The sequence below is a fragment of the Bubalus kerabau genome, chromosome 11 (assembly GCF_029407905.1).
Source record: "Bubalus kerabau isolate K-KA32 ecotype Philippines breed swamp buffalo chromosome 11, PCC_UOA_SB_1v2, whole genome shotgun sequence".
Taxonomy (NCBI): domain Eukaryota; kingdom Metazoa; phylum Chordata; class Mammalia; order Artiodactyla; family Bovidae; genus Bubalus; species Bubalus kerabau.
The window spans coordinates 73,003,217-73,023,543 of NC_073634.1; the positions used below are offsets into that span (position 1 = coordinate 73,003,217).

The window sequence follows — 20,327 nt, forward strand, 5'->3', positions numbered from 1 at the left end:
TTTGCTTCCTGTCTGGCCTCCATCTTGACCCTGCCTGTTCCAGTTCCTGTCTTGCCTCACTGCAGGTCTTGACTGTTACTGGTGTCTGTGGCTCTGAACAAAGGGAAGTCTTTCTGCTGCCTTTTCAATTCATAATTCCCTGTTAGTGAGCTACTGATGTCAAGGCCTTGGGGTCCCATGGAGGAAGCAGGTCAGTGGAAACCAAGTCAGTCACTTCCTATGTGAGTAAGTGACTTCAGATGTGACTTCATTTCTCTAAGCTCCAGTGTCTTCCTCTATCAAATTGAGATACGAATCCCATTTAGTTCATAGGAATGCAGTAAGATAATGATATAGGGTTCCTGGCATTGTGTCTGACCATGTTAAACTCTCAATACATGCTATCCATTATGAAATGGAGGAATTTCATAATTCCTCCATTGGAACAATTCTCCATCTCCCCCAGGGAGATCCCTCACTTGGGGCTCTTCTATAAACATACACTCCTTGCTGCCAGAGTTGAGAACATAAGTCCAAGCTTGACTCCTGGGACACTTGTAATAACAGACAGAATGAAGAAGGGTGAAGTATCACGGGGTTGATAAACATATTGTTTCTCTCTTTTTTCTATGACTCTGCTTTTCACTCTGTGGTTTTGCTTTCACTCCTTGTGCTGGGTTGAGGCTGGGCAACATCAACCAATGGGCTCCTATGAACCTGCCCAGGCTGGCACCTTCCACCTGTGGCCTCCGGAAACCAGCCAGCCTCAGAAGACATGTCTTAAAGTCTAAAGGAGGCTGTTGGTCCCTTAATTTGGGTTGTCTAAAGGAGACTTAAGAAACTAGTGGGGGGTCTCTGCATTTATAGGGTTGGGGTGAAGGAGGTACAAAGGATCTTGATCTAAGGGATTTGGGGAAGCTTGAGGTCAGTTTGGATATAAAGGAAGACTGTGGGATTTTCTAAGTCCACCCAAGAGAAGACTCTAGAGTCCAAACTACATCTGCTCTCCCTGTTATGCTTGGACAGTGCCTGAAACTTCCATGCAGTCTCCTTCCTGTGGCTCAGGCTGGGAAGATTCCCACCTTTGCCAGAGCAGCCACGGCTGGCTTCCTAGGCTCAGGCCTTGAGCATGATTGCTGTGGTAAGCACACACATTCCCAGAGTCCAGATTCAGTCTCAAAGTGCTTGGTCACTGCCAACTCACCACAGCCAAGGGAACTGGGCATCTCTCTGGGAAGGGCTACCATAGGGTTTTTCTAATGGGTTACTGAACAGTTCTTCTGAATGGCTGTGTTTTATACTAGAACAATTTCTTGAAGCTGTTAATTCAGTTTTAGAAATATAACTCATATCCTGGAAGATTTAAGAATATGGGTACAGACTGATAAAAATGTGTGAATACACACACACACACACTCACCCTGGCAGTCATCTGTAAAATCTGCCTGAACTCTCCTTCTTAATTCTTTGAGAATCTTGAGGCAAACTGAGTCCCTATGGAGTGTGATGCACATTCCACCTCCTTTCCTGGGGAACCCATTAGGGATAACAGCAGGCCGTCATTTAGAGGCAGACAGAGTGAGGGGACCAATAGTCTGTAAGTTTGGTTGTGTTGGCTCACGGTGAGCTCTATAAGAATCACTGAATTCAGAAATGGAGAGCACCAGAGAGGGACTATGCTCCATCATTTTCAAATTGCAGAAAGCCAGGTGCAGAGAAAGGAATGGACATTCTGAGGCCCTTCAGCTGCTGTGTGCAGGGCTGAGCCTGGAGTCACCCTCACTGCTCTACCAAGACCTTTCCCTTGATAGCACTTGACACTCCTCTCAGCAGGCCAGTTATTTCCAGAAGATTCCATTACTTTATCTTTCTTCCATGATGGAAGTGACTTTCTGTTGGTTGCAGTGATTTCAACTATGTGATTAGCAGGTTCTGGAAAGTCTTTTTCTCATTGCTCTTTCTCAGTGGTTAGATTCTCCTGGTTCCAAACGGATATGTGAAAAGTACAGTTTTGGACCTGACACAGATGAAATATAGATCTGTCCCCTTAGGGTAGTATAGAAGCCTTTATGGATATGACAAAGTTACAGACATAGTATCTAATAATAACCAAAACATAGCACTTCATAGCTTTCTCATATATTATTTAATTTGATCTGTTGGCCCTGGATTAAAATTCTGAAGCTGTGGAGGTGTGAGCTCTTCAGCGTTAGTCGGCCTGGGTCACATTCTGGCTCTGCCTCAGGGCAGTCCTTTCATCTTTGTACAAGTAGAGTAAAGTTTCTGAGTCTCAGTTTCCTCAGCTTTAAAGAGAAAACACAATTCACTTCTCAATTTGTTCAGCAGATTAAATATAGTGATATAAGAAATCTCTTTGGCACAGTCCCTGGCCGACAACTGGGGTTGGTGAATGTTTGTTTCTACACCTCCCCTTGGGCATGGGCCTGTTCAGCCATTTTAGGTTGCTTAAGGCTGAGCACTTCACTGAAGCCCTTAGTTCCTCTGAGTCCTATTTGTAAGAGAGACTCTATAGCACCCATCTCCTGGGGACAGAGTCAAGGAGGGCTGAAGAGAGAGATCCAAGAAACACCCTAGATCTAGAAACTCAGAAAAGGCTTAGGAAAATGAGACTTAATCTGCCATTTTTATAAAAGACAAGTCTCAGATATTATTGCTCAAAAGGCACTAAAGCTAGGTCAGAAGAAACCTGTGTTGAAATTTTATAAGAAATTAAATCAGAATGTAGAAAAGCCCAATCTAATTTCACCCCAAATAAGCAATAATGTTGGCTCCATTTCTATTTAAAGCACAAAGTACATCTTTGACAGCTGAAGAGAAGCTGCCTCAGAGTATGAATTCAAAACGAACCTATTTGATAATAGGCGTATCTGCCTGGCCTGTTTTACTAGGCAGAATCTGATCCATACACAACTGATCATCAGTCTCTCCAGAGTTCAAAGATCCAAGGATTGATGATACTTGAGGCTGGGATGGCACGTTCTGTTGTCTGTTTGTGTAACATGCGCACAGAGCACGTTTGCTAGGCAGTGTCTGAGCTGGCATGCCGCCCTTCTGTCCCACGTGGAAGCAGGATGACTTTAATTGGAGAAGAAAAGTCAAGATGGAAGATGGGCTTCAGAAGTTGAAGCTCTGGGAAAGGCACCAATAGTTGTCGATGTTGGGTGGAGGTGGCTACCTTCTGACTTGATCTTCCGCTAATGTGGTTGGGTCTTTTTGATCATCCACAGAGGAGCCAGGCTTAATGGCTATACTTTTCATTATAAGATACATTTCATTATAAGGATAATTTTGTGCTACAAAGTACAAAATGTTGGTTTTTTTCCCTTCTCTTTGCATTCTGTTATTGAAACTGGGGACCTAGCAAGCAAGTCTTGAAAATTAAGGCAGCCTACAATTCATGGATACTAGCTCATAGCAGTAGCTCAGCCCCCAGAAGCATGTAGAAAGTCTTCAAGGCTGATAAAATATGTAGGCAGCAAGTGGCATGTCAACTCAAACAAGCCTAGCTCTGCCTGTTTCAGCTTGACATTATAAAGGTGAATTGTCTGAATCGTGAAAGGGCGAGTGGTATTAACCTTAGGACCAGGAGGATGGCAGCTCTGGAGAGCAGCTGGTACATAAATCTCTGCTGGTTGAGAAGTAGAAAGATACTTAATAGAAGGGTAATTGAAGGATTTTTTTCTTCCCCCCTAAACTTAGTTTGGCCAGTGTCAGTGGGAATTATTTTACTCCTACTCCAGGGCAGGGCCAGCTTCTATGGTGTTACTAAAGGACATTCCGGTGACTGGCTATCTGCACTAGATTTGGCACTACTCCTCCTCTGCCTTCTGGAATTCCCAACAGAGAACTTGTCTTGGAGATCAAGGTAACAGTAGCTCCAGAAGAAGCTACTAAAATGCACAGTGATAATTGGGAGTTAGTACCCATTAGTGGCTTGCCTGGTGGCTCAGTGGTAAAGATGCAGATTCAATCTCTGGGTCAGCAAGATCCACTGGAGAAGGAAGTGGAAACCCACTCCAGTATTCTTGCCTGCGAAAGCCATGGACAGAGGAGCCTGGCAGGCTACAGTCCATGCGGTCTCAAGAGTCAGACACAACTTAGTGACTAAAACTACCCATTAGCACCACCAAACAGATTGATTTAATAAATTAGTTATAACGCTTCTAAGAGTAGGGACTTTGGAATCTTAAAAAAGTCAAATCAAGAAGGAACTTTAGAAGACATCTAGTGTGGGTCTTATTCTGTATTTGAGGAACTTAAGGCCCAGAAAAGTAAAGTGGCTTATTCAAGGTAACCAGCAAATCAATGGCAAAGTTGGAGCTGGAACCTAGGTTTCTCTGGGTAATTGTTTCTAGAATCATTGAGTCTAAACCTCTTATTTATGAATGAGGGCACCAAGTTCTACATGTGAGAAGAAGATACCAACCAAATGTGAGAAGCCTGGATACCAACAAAATTCTCCAAAGTCCCATTCAATGGTCTTTATATCAAATTGTCCCTTTCTTCACATCTCCAGGGCAAAAAGGAGATGGAGATGATGAAGTAAAGAGTAGATGACTAATTTGCTTTTTGACACATATTCTATTGATCCATGAGCAAGCATTGAGAGCCTTCTAGAAGTACAAACACTTCAGCCACATTGGGTAGAAAATAATGAGCAACACAAGGGAAATAGAAGGTGAGTATATCTTAAAAGTAGGGCAGCAGATGTGAAAGGATTAGACACAGTGATGATTCTTGCCAAGAAGCCCAGAAAAGATGATACAAAGTCCCAGAGCATGGCCTCTTCTTGCCTCTTCTCTCTCTCCCTAATCAGTGACCTTCCCTACTCCCTCTCCAAGAGAGAATAGAACTCAGATTAGCTATCCTAGCCTTTGTGCTCCTCCCTGGAGGGTGGTTGAAGAATAGATGATATGGTTGGCAAACAGGGCTGTGAGAAGCCTAAGTTCCCTTTGGCCTTCTCTTCTTATTTAGGAGCCTGATAAGAATTTTTGCTGAGCATCAGTTGTGCACCAGTTGTGTGTGTAGATATTGTGTTATCCTTCTGGTTCTTACAGCAATCTCCAGAGGTAGAAATTATCATCCCTAATGTTCAAGAGAGGATGGTTGAAGCCAGAGAGGTTAATTTTCTTGCCTGACTTAGATTCACACCTTTCTGGTTGCAAAGCCCAGCTCTGACCTGTTGACCTCAAGCCTTCTTCATGTCGCCAAGTAACTTGACAGGATGCAAATCTTTTCATGGTTCAACCTCTTAGCTCTTTTTTTCTACTTGCCTTCCCTGAAGACATCTCTCATAATCCAAGTTATACAAAGCACACTATTTTTATCTCTTAGTCTCCTTCTCATCCATATGGAGCTAAGCTGCCTGTGAAATTTATAGCTCCTCACACCTGGATGAGATGGAGGCCAACTTCCTGGAGTGGAGTGGGGCTGGAAGGTCACATCTGGGAGACAGTTTGCGCCACTGACCATGGACTGCTCCTTGCAGGTCTGGAGTGCAGCTTTGACTTCCCCTGTGAGCTGGAGTATTCCCCTCCACTGCACAACCTCGGGAACCAGAGCTGGTCCTGGCGCCATGTTTCTTCTGAGGAGGCCTCTCAGATGGACCTGTTGGATGGGCCTGAGGCGGAGCATTCCAAGGAAATGCCCAGAGGTAAGGGTAGAGGACACTACAAAGTGTCCTGAGTGGTCCAGGATGAGGATGGGATGTCTATTTCTGTTTGAAATTTTGTGACTTCTCCATCCCTGTTCTGTCCTGTTTCCTTTGAAACCTGTTTTTAATATCTGTGCCTTTCCATGCCTTGGAGTATACAAGGGAGAGGACGCTACAAGTTCAGTTTCAAGATCAATCCAACCCTTTGGATTGAAGGGTTTAGAAATAGGATTTCATAGCTCTCTTTCATGCAGATTTCCCAATGTAAGATGTTGAAAAAATGTTAACCTGTTTGTTTATTTGGAATGGTGTCATCTCTAAAACATAGGACATCCAGTTAAATTTGAGCTTTAAACAACAAATGATTTTTTTTTAGTATAAGTGTGTCTCATGTAAGTAGTTGGGACATACTTATACTGAAAAATTATTCCAATTATCCTAAAAAATTCAAATGTAATTGTGTTCTGCATTTTTGTTTGCTGAATCTGGCAATCTTAATTTGGAGTGTGTTGTATAACTGAGTTAAATGTTAGTTTCAAAGCCATTAATGACTATTCAGACTGCATATTAGTTCTGTAAGGTGCTTCCAACAGTTCTGAGCTGTTTATGAACATCCTCTTCTGAATTATCAGTACTGGAAAAGATAGGCTCAGGATAAGTAGTGGATGTTTGATAAATATTTGCTGAGTTTTTAGAAAGAGATACAGAGGCACTAAGACTTAATCCTTCTTCAGGTCTCTCTAAGGCAAATCTTAGAGCTCCCAATTCCTTGGACCCAGAAAATTCTACTGACCCAGCATTGACAGCCTGTATTTCTAGCTTTTAGGAAGAACTAATAACTGACATAGTACTGGATTTACTGGGCATGGCAGAGTAGTACTTCCAATTGCAAAGCCCTTCCAACTGCATTGTCTCATTGGGTTCCAATTTTGCGAAGGCAACAGGGCAGATGAGAAAACCAGGGCTCAGAGAGGGGAAGCAGCTTGCTGACAATCAGCTTATACATGTGGGTCTACAGGTCTAGATGTCTGCCTTGATGAGTCATAAACAGGAATACTCTCCACCTTATCATGCCTCTGTCTTTATAGCAAAAGCTGTGGTGAGAGCTGCTGTGGGCCCGGTTCTTAGGGGTGATTATCTCAGACAGATGCTCCTGGGAAGCGCACAGGAAGAGGGCTCAAGGAAGCTCATGAGGACTAAAAACTAGTAACTAATGCGCCCAGGCTCCCCCCTCAGCCTGGAGCCCTGAACTGTGAGGCCTCTTTCTTTTATACACACTCTCCCAGGATGACCTTTTCTATTTTTATGACACTCTTGAAATTTCTTGACTTTGATTTCTATTTAAAGCTGCTTTCACCTGGATACTGATGTGTAATGTGGGGTGTGTGTGTGTGTAAGTGAGTGGCTCTTACCCAATAGTGCATCCAAATCTTCTGGAGAACTTATAAAAATACTGTCTAAATGCTATAACCTAAGATTCTGATTCAGTAGATGTGAAGTAGAGCCTAGGAATCTATAGATTTTCAAACTTTATTGTAAAATCAAGCATGTACAAAAAAGTAGACATAATATATATGTGTGGATTAAAGATTATGACATAATCAGTACTTGTATTCTCATCACAAAGTGTAAGAATTTGAATGTTGTCAATTCCTTCACAACCTTTTCTTCTCCCACCTAGATCAAAGATCTCTCCTTTTCCCCGAAGGTAACCATTACCCCATACTTTGTGTTTAATCATGCATTTGCTTTTCTCTATGGCCTTACCCCTTATATATATAGCCTCAAACAACATATTGATTAGATTTGCAACCTGTTGTATAAATGGAATAGTGTTTTGTGATTTGCCCGTTTTAATACATATAGCTGTGGTTCATTTTGTATTGGATCCATTACATGAAAATACCAGTTTGTCTCTTCCACTGTTGTTAGATATTTGGGTTGTTTCTGAGTTTATCCTATTACCAACAGCACCACCACATGCCTCTTGGAGCGTGTGCATGTCCAAGGGTTTCCCTAGAGCATAGAACTTAGGGTAGAATTTCTGGGTCATATGGTTCACCTTCCCTTTCAATACATAATCCAATGTATTTTCCAAAGTGGTGGCACCAACTTATACTCCCTTTAATGATGTATTAGTGCATCCAGGATTCTACATCGTTACCAGTATAGGGTTTTGCCAGACTTTGTCATTTTTGGTCATCTAGCAGATGAAATACAGTATGTCATTGCAACTTTGATTTCCATGGGGCTCTGTTTTATTTTATGATTGTATAAGTTTATCAGGTGATTCTTAGGTTTCTTGTACTATTGGGGTGGACCCTTTTTCAGGCTTACTCACATTCAGCCACTGCTAGTGATGTCTCTGGATCCCAATTCCTAACCTGTTGAAGTAGTCCTGTGTATACATGCATTTTTGATCATAGGTTTTTTATTTGATAACTGTTGAATTATGATCAAAGTTCACTGAGATGAGGAGAGAAGAACAAGTGGCAATTATCCAGATATGCTACCAGACCACCTGACCTGCCTCTTGAGAAATTTGTATGCAGGTCAGGAAGCAACAGTTAGAACTGGACATGGAACAACAGACTGGTTCCAAATAGGAAAAGGAGTACGTCAAGGCTGTATATTGTTACCCTGCTTATTTAACTTATATGCAGAGTACATCATAACAAACGCTGGACTGGAAGAAACACAAACTGGAATCAAGATTGCCGGGAGAAATATGAATAACCTCAGATATGCAGATGACACCACCCTCATGGCAGAAAGTGAAGAGGAACTAAAAAGCCTCTTGATGAAAGTGAAAGTGGAGAGTGAAAAAGCTGGCTTAAAGCTCAACATTCAGAAAACGAAGATCATGGCATCCAGTCCCATCACTTCATGGGAAATAGATGGGGAAACAGCGGAAACAGTGGCTGACTTTATTTTTTGGGACTCCAAAATCACTGCAGATGGTGACTGCAGCCATGAAATTAAAAGATGCTTACTCCTTGGAAGGAAAGTTATGACCAACCTAGATAGCATATTGAAAAGCAGAGACATTACTTTGCCAACAAAGGTCCGTCTGGTCAAGGCTATGGTTTTACCAGTAGTCATGTATGGATGTGAGAGTTGGACTGTGAAGAAGGCTGAGCACTGAAGAATTGATGCTTTTGAACTGTGGTGTTGGAGAAGACTCTTGAGAGTCCCTTGGACTGCAAGGAGATCCAACCAGTCCATTCTGAAGGAGATCAGTCCTGGGTGTTCTTTGGAAGGAATGATGCTAAAGCTGAAACTCCAATACTTTGGCCTCCTTATGCGAAGAGTTGACTCATTGGAAAAGACTCTGATGCTGGGAGGGATTGTGGGCAGGAGGAGATGGGGACGACAGAGGATGAGATGGCTGGATGGCATCACTGACTCAATGGACGTGAGTCTGGGTGAACTCCGGGAGTTGGTGATGGACAGGGAGTCCTGGCGTGCTGCAATTTATGGGGTCGAAAAGAGTTGGACACCACTGAGCGATTAAACTGAACTGAACTGATGGTGGTGTCAGACTTTATAACTGAAAATCAATGCTTTTTACATTTTTAAACAATTTTAAAGCAGTGCCAATAGATTGTGTTTTGCCACACTCTGACCTGTTTCTCCTCCCCTATGCTGTGTCTTGGGAGAAGGCAATGGCACCCCACTCCAGTACTCTTGCCTGGAAAATCCCATGGGCGGAGGAGCCTGGAAGGCTGAAGTCCATGGAGTCGGTGAGGGTTGGGCACGACTGAGTGACTTCACTTTCACTTTTCATTTTCCTGCATTGGAGAAGGAAATGGCAACCCACTCCAGTTTTCTTGCCTGGAGAATCCCAGGGATGGGGGAGCCTGGTGGGCTGCCATCTATGGGGTCGCACAGAGTGGGACACGACTGAAGCGACTTAGCAGTAGCAGCAGCATACTCTGTCTTATGATCTTTAGCATCTACATGTTATGCTGAGTATCATGAGAGGGGGGAAAAAAAGGAAGGAGAGGAGGGGAGGAAGAAATACTGACTTCGCAGTGGTCCTGAAAGTGGATATATATTGAAGGCTTTATGTTTCTAAAAAGCTAGATCCCAAGGCCAGGACATGCACTAAATGTGAACTTTCCCATTATTTGAATCAGTCAGTTCAGTCCAGTTCAGTTGCTCCATCGTGTCCGACTCTTTGCAATCCCAGGGACTGCAGCATGCCAGGCTCCCTGTCATCACCAACTCCTGGAGCTTGCTAAACTCAAGTCCATCGAGTCGGTGATGCCATCCAACCATCTCATCCTCTGCTATCTCCTTCTTCTGCCTTCAGTGTTTCCCAACATCAGGGTCTTTTCCAATAAGTGGGTTCTTCACATTAGGTAGCCAATGTATTGGAGCTTCAGCTTCAGCATCAGTCCTTCCAATGAATATTCAGGATTGATTTCCTTTAGGATTGACTGGTAGGATCTCCTTGCAGTCCAAGGGACTCTCAAGAGTCTTTTCCAACACCACAGTTCAAAAGCATCAATTCTTTGGCATTCAGCTTTCTTTCAGGATCAGTCAGGATTTGACTATCCACTTTTTAGCAAGTGTTGCCAATTTCCATCTCTCTGAAAAATCATTGCTCTTCCTAGTGTGGTAGGATCTCACATCTCTGAAGATATTGATGAAACAACCATGACAAAAGCTTCTGTGGATACACCAGTTTACTTTATCAAGTTTTTTAGTGAACAAACACATCCAAATGTAATTTGGGGGAATCTCATCATTGTCAGATATTTGTGTTTATTTTTCCTGGGGTCTAGTGGAGGTATCTATACTCTGTCTTGATCAGTCTTAGAAACAAAAGACCAGCCTCCCAGCTTTTGTAGGGCTGCCTCTGGCCTCTGGAAGGTCACTGAGAGGTGTTCAAAATTTCCAGTAATGGACCACCTGTTGTTTTTGAAATCAATTGATTACATTGCTACCTGTTTGTTCCCTAAAGTAGGGTTGCTTCTCATGAAGCATCAGTCCCTTGACCTTCAGGGAAAGAGTAGAAGAAGGTAAAGGAAGAGAAAATGACATGTCCAGTCCAGACAGGAGCAAAGCAAGGACCTAACTCTCAACTGTTTAGAAGCTTATTTCTCTGTCATTTGACAGAAAGAATTGCTGTTGATGGAGATAAGAAGGAGTGATGGAGTACCCTTCAATAGAGGGTTTTCCACTCCCCCGCTCCTTTTTTTTTAACTCAACATTTATTGGTTGGATGGTATTTAGACTCTATTGCAATATTTCTTGTCAGGGGATATAGAGGGGCCAGAGAAGGCAGTGAGATAATACCAATCATAGATAATGAACTGTAGGAGTATAAATTCTGAATGATTTTAATTTATGGCCCCTGTAGCTGAGAATAATAAGGGAGATACAATGCAGAGCAGCAAGATAATAAAAAGTGATGATCTTGATGGAACATAATATTATAAATTAATAAAATCTTGAGGAATCATCAGGTTGAGGCGTTCTATGACTTTTTAAGAAGTGCCAGGGGCATGTTCAATGTCTACTCCTTCTGGTATTTTGGAATGCAGTCAAGGGAACATATTTTTCTTCTTCAGCAAGATAAGATTTTGATCTCTAGCTAAACCCTAGCTTTAAAATGGGAAGCAGATTAGCAGCCCCCCTCCCAAACGCCTCCCCAACCCTTCACGCAGATGCATACACAGTAAGACCAGGAGTAGATTCAGCTGGGAGGGGCCAACATTCTTCCTGTATCAACTGAATTTTCCTCCAGGGCACTGATTCTCAGGTTTTTGCTTTATTTTGTTTTGTGTGGCGGCCTGAATGAAACTCTGCTCCTGAGATTTTTCTGTTTATCTAGGTAGCATAATAGTTTTCAAAAAGGTTGAGAAATACTGTTCTGGAGCTCTGAAATGCCTAGCCAAGCTACCACAGGTGATAGGGGACCACAGTGGTAGAGCAGGGTCATTTAGTCTTTAGGTTCACTCCTGTTTTACCCTTTTGCATTAGTTTCTTGTAGCTGCTGCAACAAGTAAACACAAACTGGGTGACTTAAAACAACAGAAATTAATGTTTCCCAGTTCTGGAAGCCAGCAGTCTGAAATCAAAGTGATGGCGTGGTTGGCACCTTCTGGAGGCTCTGCAGGAGAATCCCTCCCATGTCTCTTTCCTAGCTTCTGGTGATCAGTAATTGCTCCCCTCACTTCGTCTCTATAGGCAGTCTTTAGCAAAGACCTCTGGTTTTAGCAGTTTGTTGAAGCTGGGAGAGTAGTCAAGAGAGATAGGCAAACTGGAATAGAAGAAGAATGTAATTGGAATCACACACACGCATTCCAGAACAGAACAATGTTTCTTTTCATGTGTGTCAAATGGGGTGGTCCAAACTGGGACTGTCTATGTCAAGTGGTTCCCAGAATCTTCCTACCTATTCTGTTCCCTCTGTCTACTATGGAGTTTCTGTTTTAAGGCAGTGGTTTCTAAACTTTATTTTATTATATTCCCCATTAATAAAATATTTCTGAGCACTCTTGCTATGTGTGTATTCATCAATTATATGCATATATATTTTTTCTAGCTATATAATATTACTGGTAAAGCTTATTTTGCTTCTTACTTGTTTAAAATAAATGTAATCATGCACATACTTCGGAGCCTCTGCAGGACATCTGTCCTCTATAAATGGAACTGAACTTCAGGATTTGCTAAGACATGTTGCCCAGCCCCAGAGTCATTGATGAATCTGCCCCTTTCCAGTCCTGTAGGAAGTTGCCTGGGCAGATTTCTCCCTGTCTGTTCACCTCCCATCTCCTGAGCTATGCTGGCTGGGTACTCTCCATCAAGAAGGCCTTACAGATAGGTTTAGCTCTTGTGGTCTCTCTGAGTTTCAAAGACCATTTAGTCTCTTTTTTCAGAATCAATATGGTTTGAAGAGGAAGAAATCACTTCCTGTCTAAGTACTATTAACATACTAACTCACCCTCAAGAGTCAAAAGATATTTTTCTCTAAGATTACCTGACAGACCTGAGGAACAGGGTTGCAACCAAATATTTTCTACCAGCTTATCTAAAAAGGTATCTTGGTAGTGAAAAACTAGAATTCATTTAAATGCTCACACAATAAGGATTTAGTTAAATAAAATATTATTGTTTTTTAATTGCTAAGTCATATCTGACTCTTGCAACCACATAGACTGTAGCTTTCCAGACTCCTCTGTCCATGGGATTTCCCAGGCAAGAATACTGGAATGGGTTGCTAGTTCCTTCTCTAAGGGATCTTCCCAATCCAGGGATCAAACCTTTGTCTCCTGCATTGCAGGCAGTATACTTAAATATTATGCAGCCATTATATGTATGCCATGTAAAAACAATAACATGGGAAAGTATTCAAGGCCTATTATTAGATTTGTTTCAAAAGATTAACCAATGTATGTTACGTAAATTGTTTTGTAAAAGAAAAATGTATTTGTATGTAAGAAAAAAGTCTATAAGGAGATATACTAACATAGTAGCAGAAGTTATTTCTAGATGACTCAATTTTCAGTGATTTTTATTTTCTTCTGTGTACTCAGTATTTTCAAATTTGAGTCCATTATTATGTATTACTTTTATAATAAGATAAAGCATCATTATTTTTTAATATAAGGGGATAAAAATTCTCATTTGAAGGTATGTCTTATTGAAATATTTTAGTCTTTCCTGGGGGAGGGAACATGTTAGCTATTTTCTCCCATAACCACCACCAAAAAAGCCTGTGGTACTGGCTGGAGTGAGACAAACAAATGGGCAAACCTGCCTTGCTGGTATGGTACAGGGCACCCACAGTTGGCTTCAGCTCACAAATCCAGAGCACCCCTGCTGGACCCTATTTGTGCTTGATTTATGCTTGGAGGGTTACAAAAGGTAATCACTTGTGCATAAGATTCAGGAATTCACCCAGGGATTAAGTGCAGCACATAAGTATGAATGACATCAACACATTTCAATTCAATTCACATTCCTATTTCAATTCAATCTTTGCCCCTTCAGATGTATCAGAAGGATTGCGGGTGGTTGTGCGTTTTTTGTTTTTTTAATTGAAGAATAATTGCTTTACGATGTTGTGTTGACTACTGCCATCAATGGAGAAAAGGGAACCCTGTTGCAATGTAAATTGATACACCCACTTTTTTTTTTAAATGGGATTTTAAACTTTACTTTTAAATAATTAATAATTAATTAAATTATTAAATAATTAATTACTTTTAATTAATTTATTTATTTGTTTTTATCTGTGCTGGACCTTCATTGCTGTGTGTGGGCTTTCTCTTATTGCAGTGAATGGGGGATACTCTTTAGTTGCAGTATGCAGATTTCTCTTGTTGTGATGCATGGCTCTAGAGTACACAATTCAGTAGTTGTGGCATACAGGCTTGGTTGCCCTACAGCATGTGGAATCTTCCTGGACCAGGGATTGAACCCATGTCCTCTACATTGGCTGGCAGACTCCTGCCCATGGGACTACCAGGGAATTCTCATGTGTTACATCTGAACACACTTCTTATCATACTAAAGTCAGTGGTGCTGTTTGTGGCCTCTTATCACTGCCCTTCCCCTGGAACTCACCATGAGAGGCCACACTGGTTCCGATTCTGCCTACAGAAATGTAACCCTCGTCTCCCCAGAAGTGAGGTCACTGGGCCTTCGGTCTTGACCTTTCAACAAGCTGTGACTTGTGATTATTTCATCCTAATGAGATGCTGGTGCCAGCCTGGCAGCCGGAACTTGAGCTCCAGCGAAGACCTTGCCTTAATGAGTTGGCATGCTCTCAGGGTATCTAGTGAGGTATTTCTTGCCTCCCCATCAGTATAGGCCTCTTCCAGGGTGTTTCTTCTGCCGTCTATGGGAAGCCTTCATTGGGAAGGGATGGATTGTGGTTGTCTGGTGATGATTATGCCCTTCCTTAGCTGAATCTAACAATCCTGCCCATGGAGCATGTGGAGTAAGAAAGGAGGACAAGAATTGGAGGGAAAAGGGACCTGGACTCTCACTGCAACTCTGCCATAAGGGATGTCACTTTACCTCTCTGGGCTGTAGGTTCCTCATTTGTAAGGTCAGTGTTTTAAACTAGATTATCACTAAGGCTCATTCCCACTCTGATACACGACTGTGTGTAGGTATATCCAACACAAAGGATAGCCATGTATCTGACACAGAAGTTGTTAGCCACAGAAATCCTCATCAGCCTCAACAGATATACCCATTCCCCAAAATTTAGCCATGACTTCTGGAATCTGGACAGTTTCATGGCTCAAGTCACTCTTCAGACCACAGCATCAAGATGGGGCACTGCCTCTGGAAACCTGTATGGCACCCTGGATGGATGAAAGAAGAGCTCCTTGAGAGGCTAAGAAGCCTATGGGTTGGTGTGGCAGATAAAATGGAGGCCACCAAAAAAAGTCCTAACCCCCAGAATTTGTGAATATGTTGCCTTACATGGCAAAACTCAACATTCAGAAAACCAAGATCATGGCATCTGGTCCCCTCACTTTATGACAAATAGATGGGGAAACAGTGGAAAGAGTGACAGACTTTATTTTTTGGAGCTCCAAAATCACTACAGATGGTGACTGCAGCCATGAAATTAAAAGACGCTTGCTCCTTGGAAGAAAAGTTATGACCAACCTAGACAGGATATTAAAAAACAGAGACATTACTTTGTCAGCAAAGGTCTGTCTAGTCAAAGCTATGGTTTTTCCAGTAGTCATGTATGGATGTGAGAGTTGCACTATAAAGAAAGCTGAGTGCCGAAGAATTTATGCTTTTGAACTGTGGTGTTGGAGAAGACTCTTGAGACTCCCTTGGACTACAAGGAGATCCAACCAGTCTATCCTAAAGGAAATCAGTTCTAAATATTCATTGGAAGGACTGATGCTGAAGTTGAAACTCCAGTACTTTGGCCACCTGATGTGAAGACCTGACTCATTTGAAAAGACCCTGATGCTGGGAAAGATTGAAGGCAGGAGGAGAAGGGGATGACAGAGGATGAGATGGTTAGATGGCATCACCGACTCAATGGACATGAGTTTGAGTAAACTGTGGGAGTTGGCGATGGACAGGGAGGCCTGGCATGCTGCAGTTCATGGGGTCACAAAGAGTTAGACACAACTGAGTGACTGAACTGAGCTGAACTGACATGGCAAAAGGGACTTCACAGGTGAGATTATCCTGAATTTTCCAGATGCATCTAATGGAATCACAAGGATCCTAGTGAGTGAAAGAGGGAGACAGGAGAGCCAGAGTCAGAGAAAATGTGATGATGACTCGAGATGAATCAGAGGTCAGAGAGAAACAGATTTGAAGATCATTTAATTACATGCTATTTGTATCAATTTAAAAATTCCATTTATTCTTTAAATTGTGTATTTCTTCACTAAATTAATAATTGGTAATTCCCTACTGTAATCTACAGTTCAATGCAATGCACTGTATATTAAAATCTAAGTCAAGGGAACATCCAAAATCACGGGGGTGGACACAGTTCCATGTAAAGTGACAGCATAGCAGCTGATGGTGTTGGAGAGGCTGTGAGAGAAGGGATGCAGGCCCCTTCCAGAAGCCAGAAAAGGCAAGAAAAAGGATTCTTCCTCAACTTTCATCCAGAAGGAATACAGTCCCCAACTCATTTTAGACTTCTGACCTCCTGAACTGTTCAATAATGAATCTATGTTGTTTTAAGCCATTGCATGCTTGCTAAGTCACTTCAGTCATGTCCGACTTTTTGTGATCCTGTAGACTGTAGCCCGCCAGGCTCCTCTGTCCATGGGGATTCTCCAGGCAAGAATACTGGAGTGGGTTGCCATTTCCTTCTCTAAGGGATCTTTCCTACCCAGGGATCGAACCCTCATCTCTTAATGTCTCCTGCATTGGCAAGCTGGTTCTTTACCACTAGCACCACCTGAGGAGATCTTTAAACCATTAAGTTTCTGATAATTTGTAAGAGTAGCCATAAGACACTAATATTGCTGGTCCTGAGCAAGTCTGGAGGAAAACTGATGTTCTTAAGGCACTTTTCTAGAAAGGCAGGGCTCAGAGGACTGACTGGGCCTCAGAGACACACTTCCTTATAGTTACTGTAGGTATCCTTTGACTTAATCCTAGGAGCTCAGTCTATAGATTTCCTCCTGCACAGGGAACAGGCAAACAGGACCAGAAATAGAACAGAAAGAGCAGCAGCAGGAGCTAAAGCTAGAAGTATGCAGCTGCATCTGAGGGTCTGGCTCCTGTGGGTAAGGAGGACAGAAAGCACCCAACAGAGGGGTCTGGGGAGGATCATTGCTCAAAATGGGGGAGCTTGGGTGAGGCAACGTCACCTGTGGAAGGAAGCTGTGCTGCTGCCCAGGACAGTATCTATGAAGTCTTGTCAAAGGTGGCTGGGTGATGCAGTGAAAGTGCACGTACAGGGCCTGTGGTGAGCGGCTGCCAGTCAGGCCCAGCAAGGGAAACTGGAAAGAGCTACAGTCTGTGAAGTGCTTTTCTATTCATGATCACCTTTGATTCTCATAAAACAGCAAGACAGGTAGTGTTAGTGTACCTAATGTACAGGTTGGTAAACTAAGGCTAACCAGTAGGCTTTGAAAAGAGGAAGCTGGGTCTTTCTCATTCATTATGACATCCCACGTTTACTCAGAGGAGACTGGGTCTTGCATTGTGATGTTCCAGGAGCCTGGCCCAATGCCTAGTATAAAATAGATATTCACTAAATATTTCTTGACCCACAGATGGAAGCTTAGAGAGATGAATAAGTTACTCATCTACAGAGTCTACAAAGCCAGAATGTGAGTCAAATCTTGAATTCTAGTTTTTGAATACCAAATTTTATGTTCTTTCCATTATATCAAACTCGTGAAACACAGTGTTTCCCAGGCTTCTCCTACATAAGACTCTCATTAGATGTCTGGCAGTATTCAGAAATTTGGGGCATCATCCTCACACCAGTGATGCTGGGGGACTCCTTCTGTTCAATAACACAACCAAATTATATCCACTGTGGTACCTATGGGGCTTCCCTGGTGGCTCAGATGGTAAAGAATCTGCCTGTAATGCAGAAAAAGCCAGAGACCTGGGTTCGACCCCTGGGTCAGGAAGATCCCCTGGCATCTGGGAAGGCCAGTGTTTTCAGATAGATCCTGGGAAGCCTACTCTCACCCATGTCTTCTCTGCAGATGACCAGGTCAAGGAGTGCTGCCTAAGGCACCACAGCATGAAGCTTGCCATCTGGGCGACATAGCAAGGCAGTCAGTGTGGAGTCAGGTTATTGTGACTCGAATTGCCCTTTTAGAAATATAGGGAGCGCTGTGCTGAGACTCGGGAGTGGTGCCCATGTGAACCCAGGCCTCAGGTTTTCAATTGGTAAATTGAGTGGGTAGGGACTAGATAGGCTCCAAGAGTATGTGAGGTTGTCTTTCTGATTTCCTACTTCCTCTTATTAATACCTTTTATTACTGTTATCTGGATTTTTTAGCCTCACTGATTTCTATATATCAAATGGTTCAAATAAGACACATCTTAAAGAAATATGGGTTCTGTTTAAGAAAAGCTATGAACCGCTCGGAATTTATGTTTGAAGAGAGTTGAGGGAAAGCCAGGACCTTGCAAAGAGGAATAAAATAAAATTCTCTTGAGTGGAGATAACTACAGTGTAATTCTCCTTAGAGTGGAAAGATAATCTTTACTCATTTAAGATGGAGAAAGACTGGTCTGATATAAGTTGAAGAGAGATCTGGGGGTCATTTTACTTCTGTGTTTTTTTTTTTTCCTGACTTGTTATAAAAATCAGTGGAAATAATGCACAAGAGACCACTCTGTAAACAGGGAAATGGCATAGCAGAGTAACACAAGGCCCAGTCTGATAGTGGACTTCCCAGCCATAGCAGTCTGAAGCAGGGGCTGCTGCTCTTTCTTGATTTAAGAATCCTGACCCTCTGGGACTTCCCTAGTGGTCCAGTGATTAAGACTCTGCGCTCTGAACGCAGAGGCCCTGGTTTAATCCCTTGTCACGGAACTAGATCCCACTTGTCACAACTAAGAGTTAGCATGCCACAACGAAAGATCCTGCATACCACAAGGAAGATCAAAAACCCCGTGTGCCACAGCTAAGAGCCTGTGCGGCCAAATGCACAAATAAATATTTTTTTTTAAAATAAGCAATATTGACCCTAAAAGACAGGAGGCTTACTTGGCCCAGGTATCCATGCATAACGTATTTAGGACTTTGAGGACATGACAAAAGAATTCGCTGAGAAGGATTGAGCACATTTACATGTGGAAATACATCAGTTTCTAGAAATTGCATGGAGGTTCAGATCCAGGGTCCAGTTCTCCTGTTGAAAAATACATATGGACCTTTTGCCTGGTGCTATCGTGGTAGTCTAGTTTTTCTTACCTAAAGCATTATAATCAATTTTGACTCTTTCCACTTCTTGCTTTATAATTCTTAGTACTATTTGCTAGTCATACTTAATAAAAACACATTATTGGATATCAGCTGTTAGTTAATTTTTATGGAAGCTGTTATTATTTGGAAGTATGCTGGATTTACTCGATTTACTAGGCTTACTTTTAATGAAACTGGCTGCATACATGGTGTGGAAGCTCCCTGTGTCTTTGCTGTGGTACCCTGACCTGAACTTGTATTCTCTTCAGCAACTGTCTTCTCTCTGATACGTTGGTATGGCTTCACCAGGAAGCACTGGACAAGGTAATAAGAGATATTATGCTGGCAATAAGGAATTATTTATTTATTCCTCATAAATAAAACAGGAATGGTCCACAATGAAAATGTCTCAAATGAGAGTGGCCTGTTTATTCTGAAGTAGATAGAAATTAAATTCACTTTTGTAGCAATGGCATAGAGTGCTCCTGTTTAATATCTTCACCTTCAATATTGCTTGTGCTGCTGCTGCTGCTGCTAAGTCGCTTCAGTCGTGTCTGACTCTGTGCGACCCCATAGACGGCAGCCCACCAGGCTCCCCCGTCCCTGGGATTCTCCAGGCAAGAACACTGGAGTGGGTTGCCATTTCCTTCTCCAATGCATGAAAGTGAAAAGTGAAAGTGAAGTCTCTCAGTTGTGTCTGACTCCTAGCGACCCCATGGACTGCAGCCCACCAGGCTCCTCCATCCATGGGATTTTCCAGGCAAGAGTACTGGAGTGGGGTGCCATCACCTTCTCCGATTGCTTGTGCTACACAAATAGAAAATATTGTTCAAGTATCATTCCTCAGATCATATACTCTGCTTCGCCTAAGAATTATTTTTCTTCATTGACTAAGACACTGTGTTTATACCCCAAAAGTATCCATTCCAACAGTGGTGTATATTCAGGGAGCTGCCGAGTGTGGGAGGAATCAGTGCATTTGTTGCTATTCCTCCTTCATGCAAGCTTTTAACACTGATTCTTCCCTATTTATTCCTTAACTGTAAATTATATCAAAAACATTGAGCATATTAAAAAATAGTGTAACCAAAATAATTAGTGCTTTCAAAATGAAGAATTTAGAGAAGGTAAGAGTTTCAGTTCTATGGGATCGGCAGCCCTCCAGGGCAGTTGTCGAGCCCTCACACAAGTGCTTCATTCCCTTATTTTTTCTGTCTTTGCTTTTCCCTCTGTCTTCTATCTTTGTTTTAGTGGCCCTCTTCCCTCCTCAACCTCTATTTT

At 42.4% G+C, this 20,327-nt stretch overlaps 1 protein-coding gene across 1 annotated transcript in view; it reads left to right on the forward strand.

Moving 5' to 3' along the window:
- ALK (ALK receptor tyrosine kinase) overlaps window positions 1-20,327 on the forward strand; it is a 746,236-nt gene that overhangs the window by 239,378 nt on the left and 486,531 nt on the right. Inside the window, exon 3 of the mRNA XM_055541746.1 lies at window positions 5,489-5,653. Within this exon, the coding sequence (XP_055397721.1) occupies window positions 5,489-5,653 (165 nt within the window). The remainder of the gene's footprint in view (window positions 1-5,488; window positions 5,654-20,327) is intronic.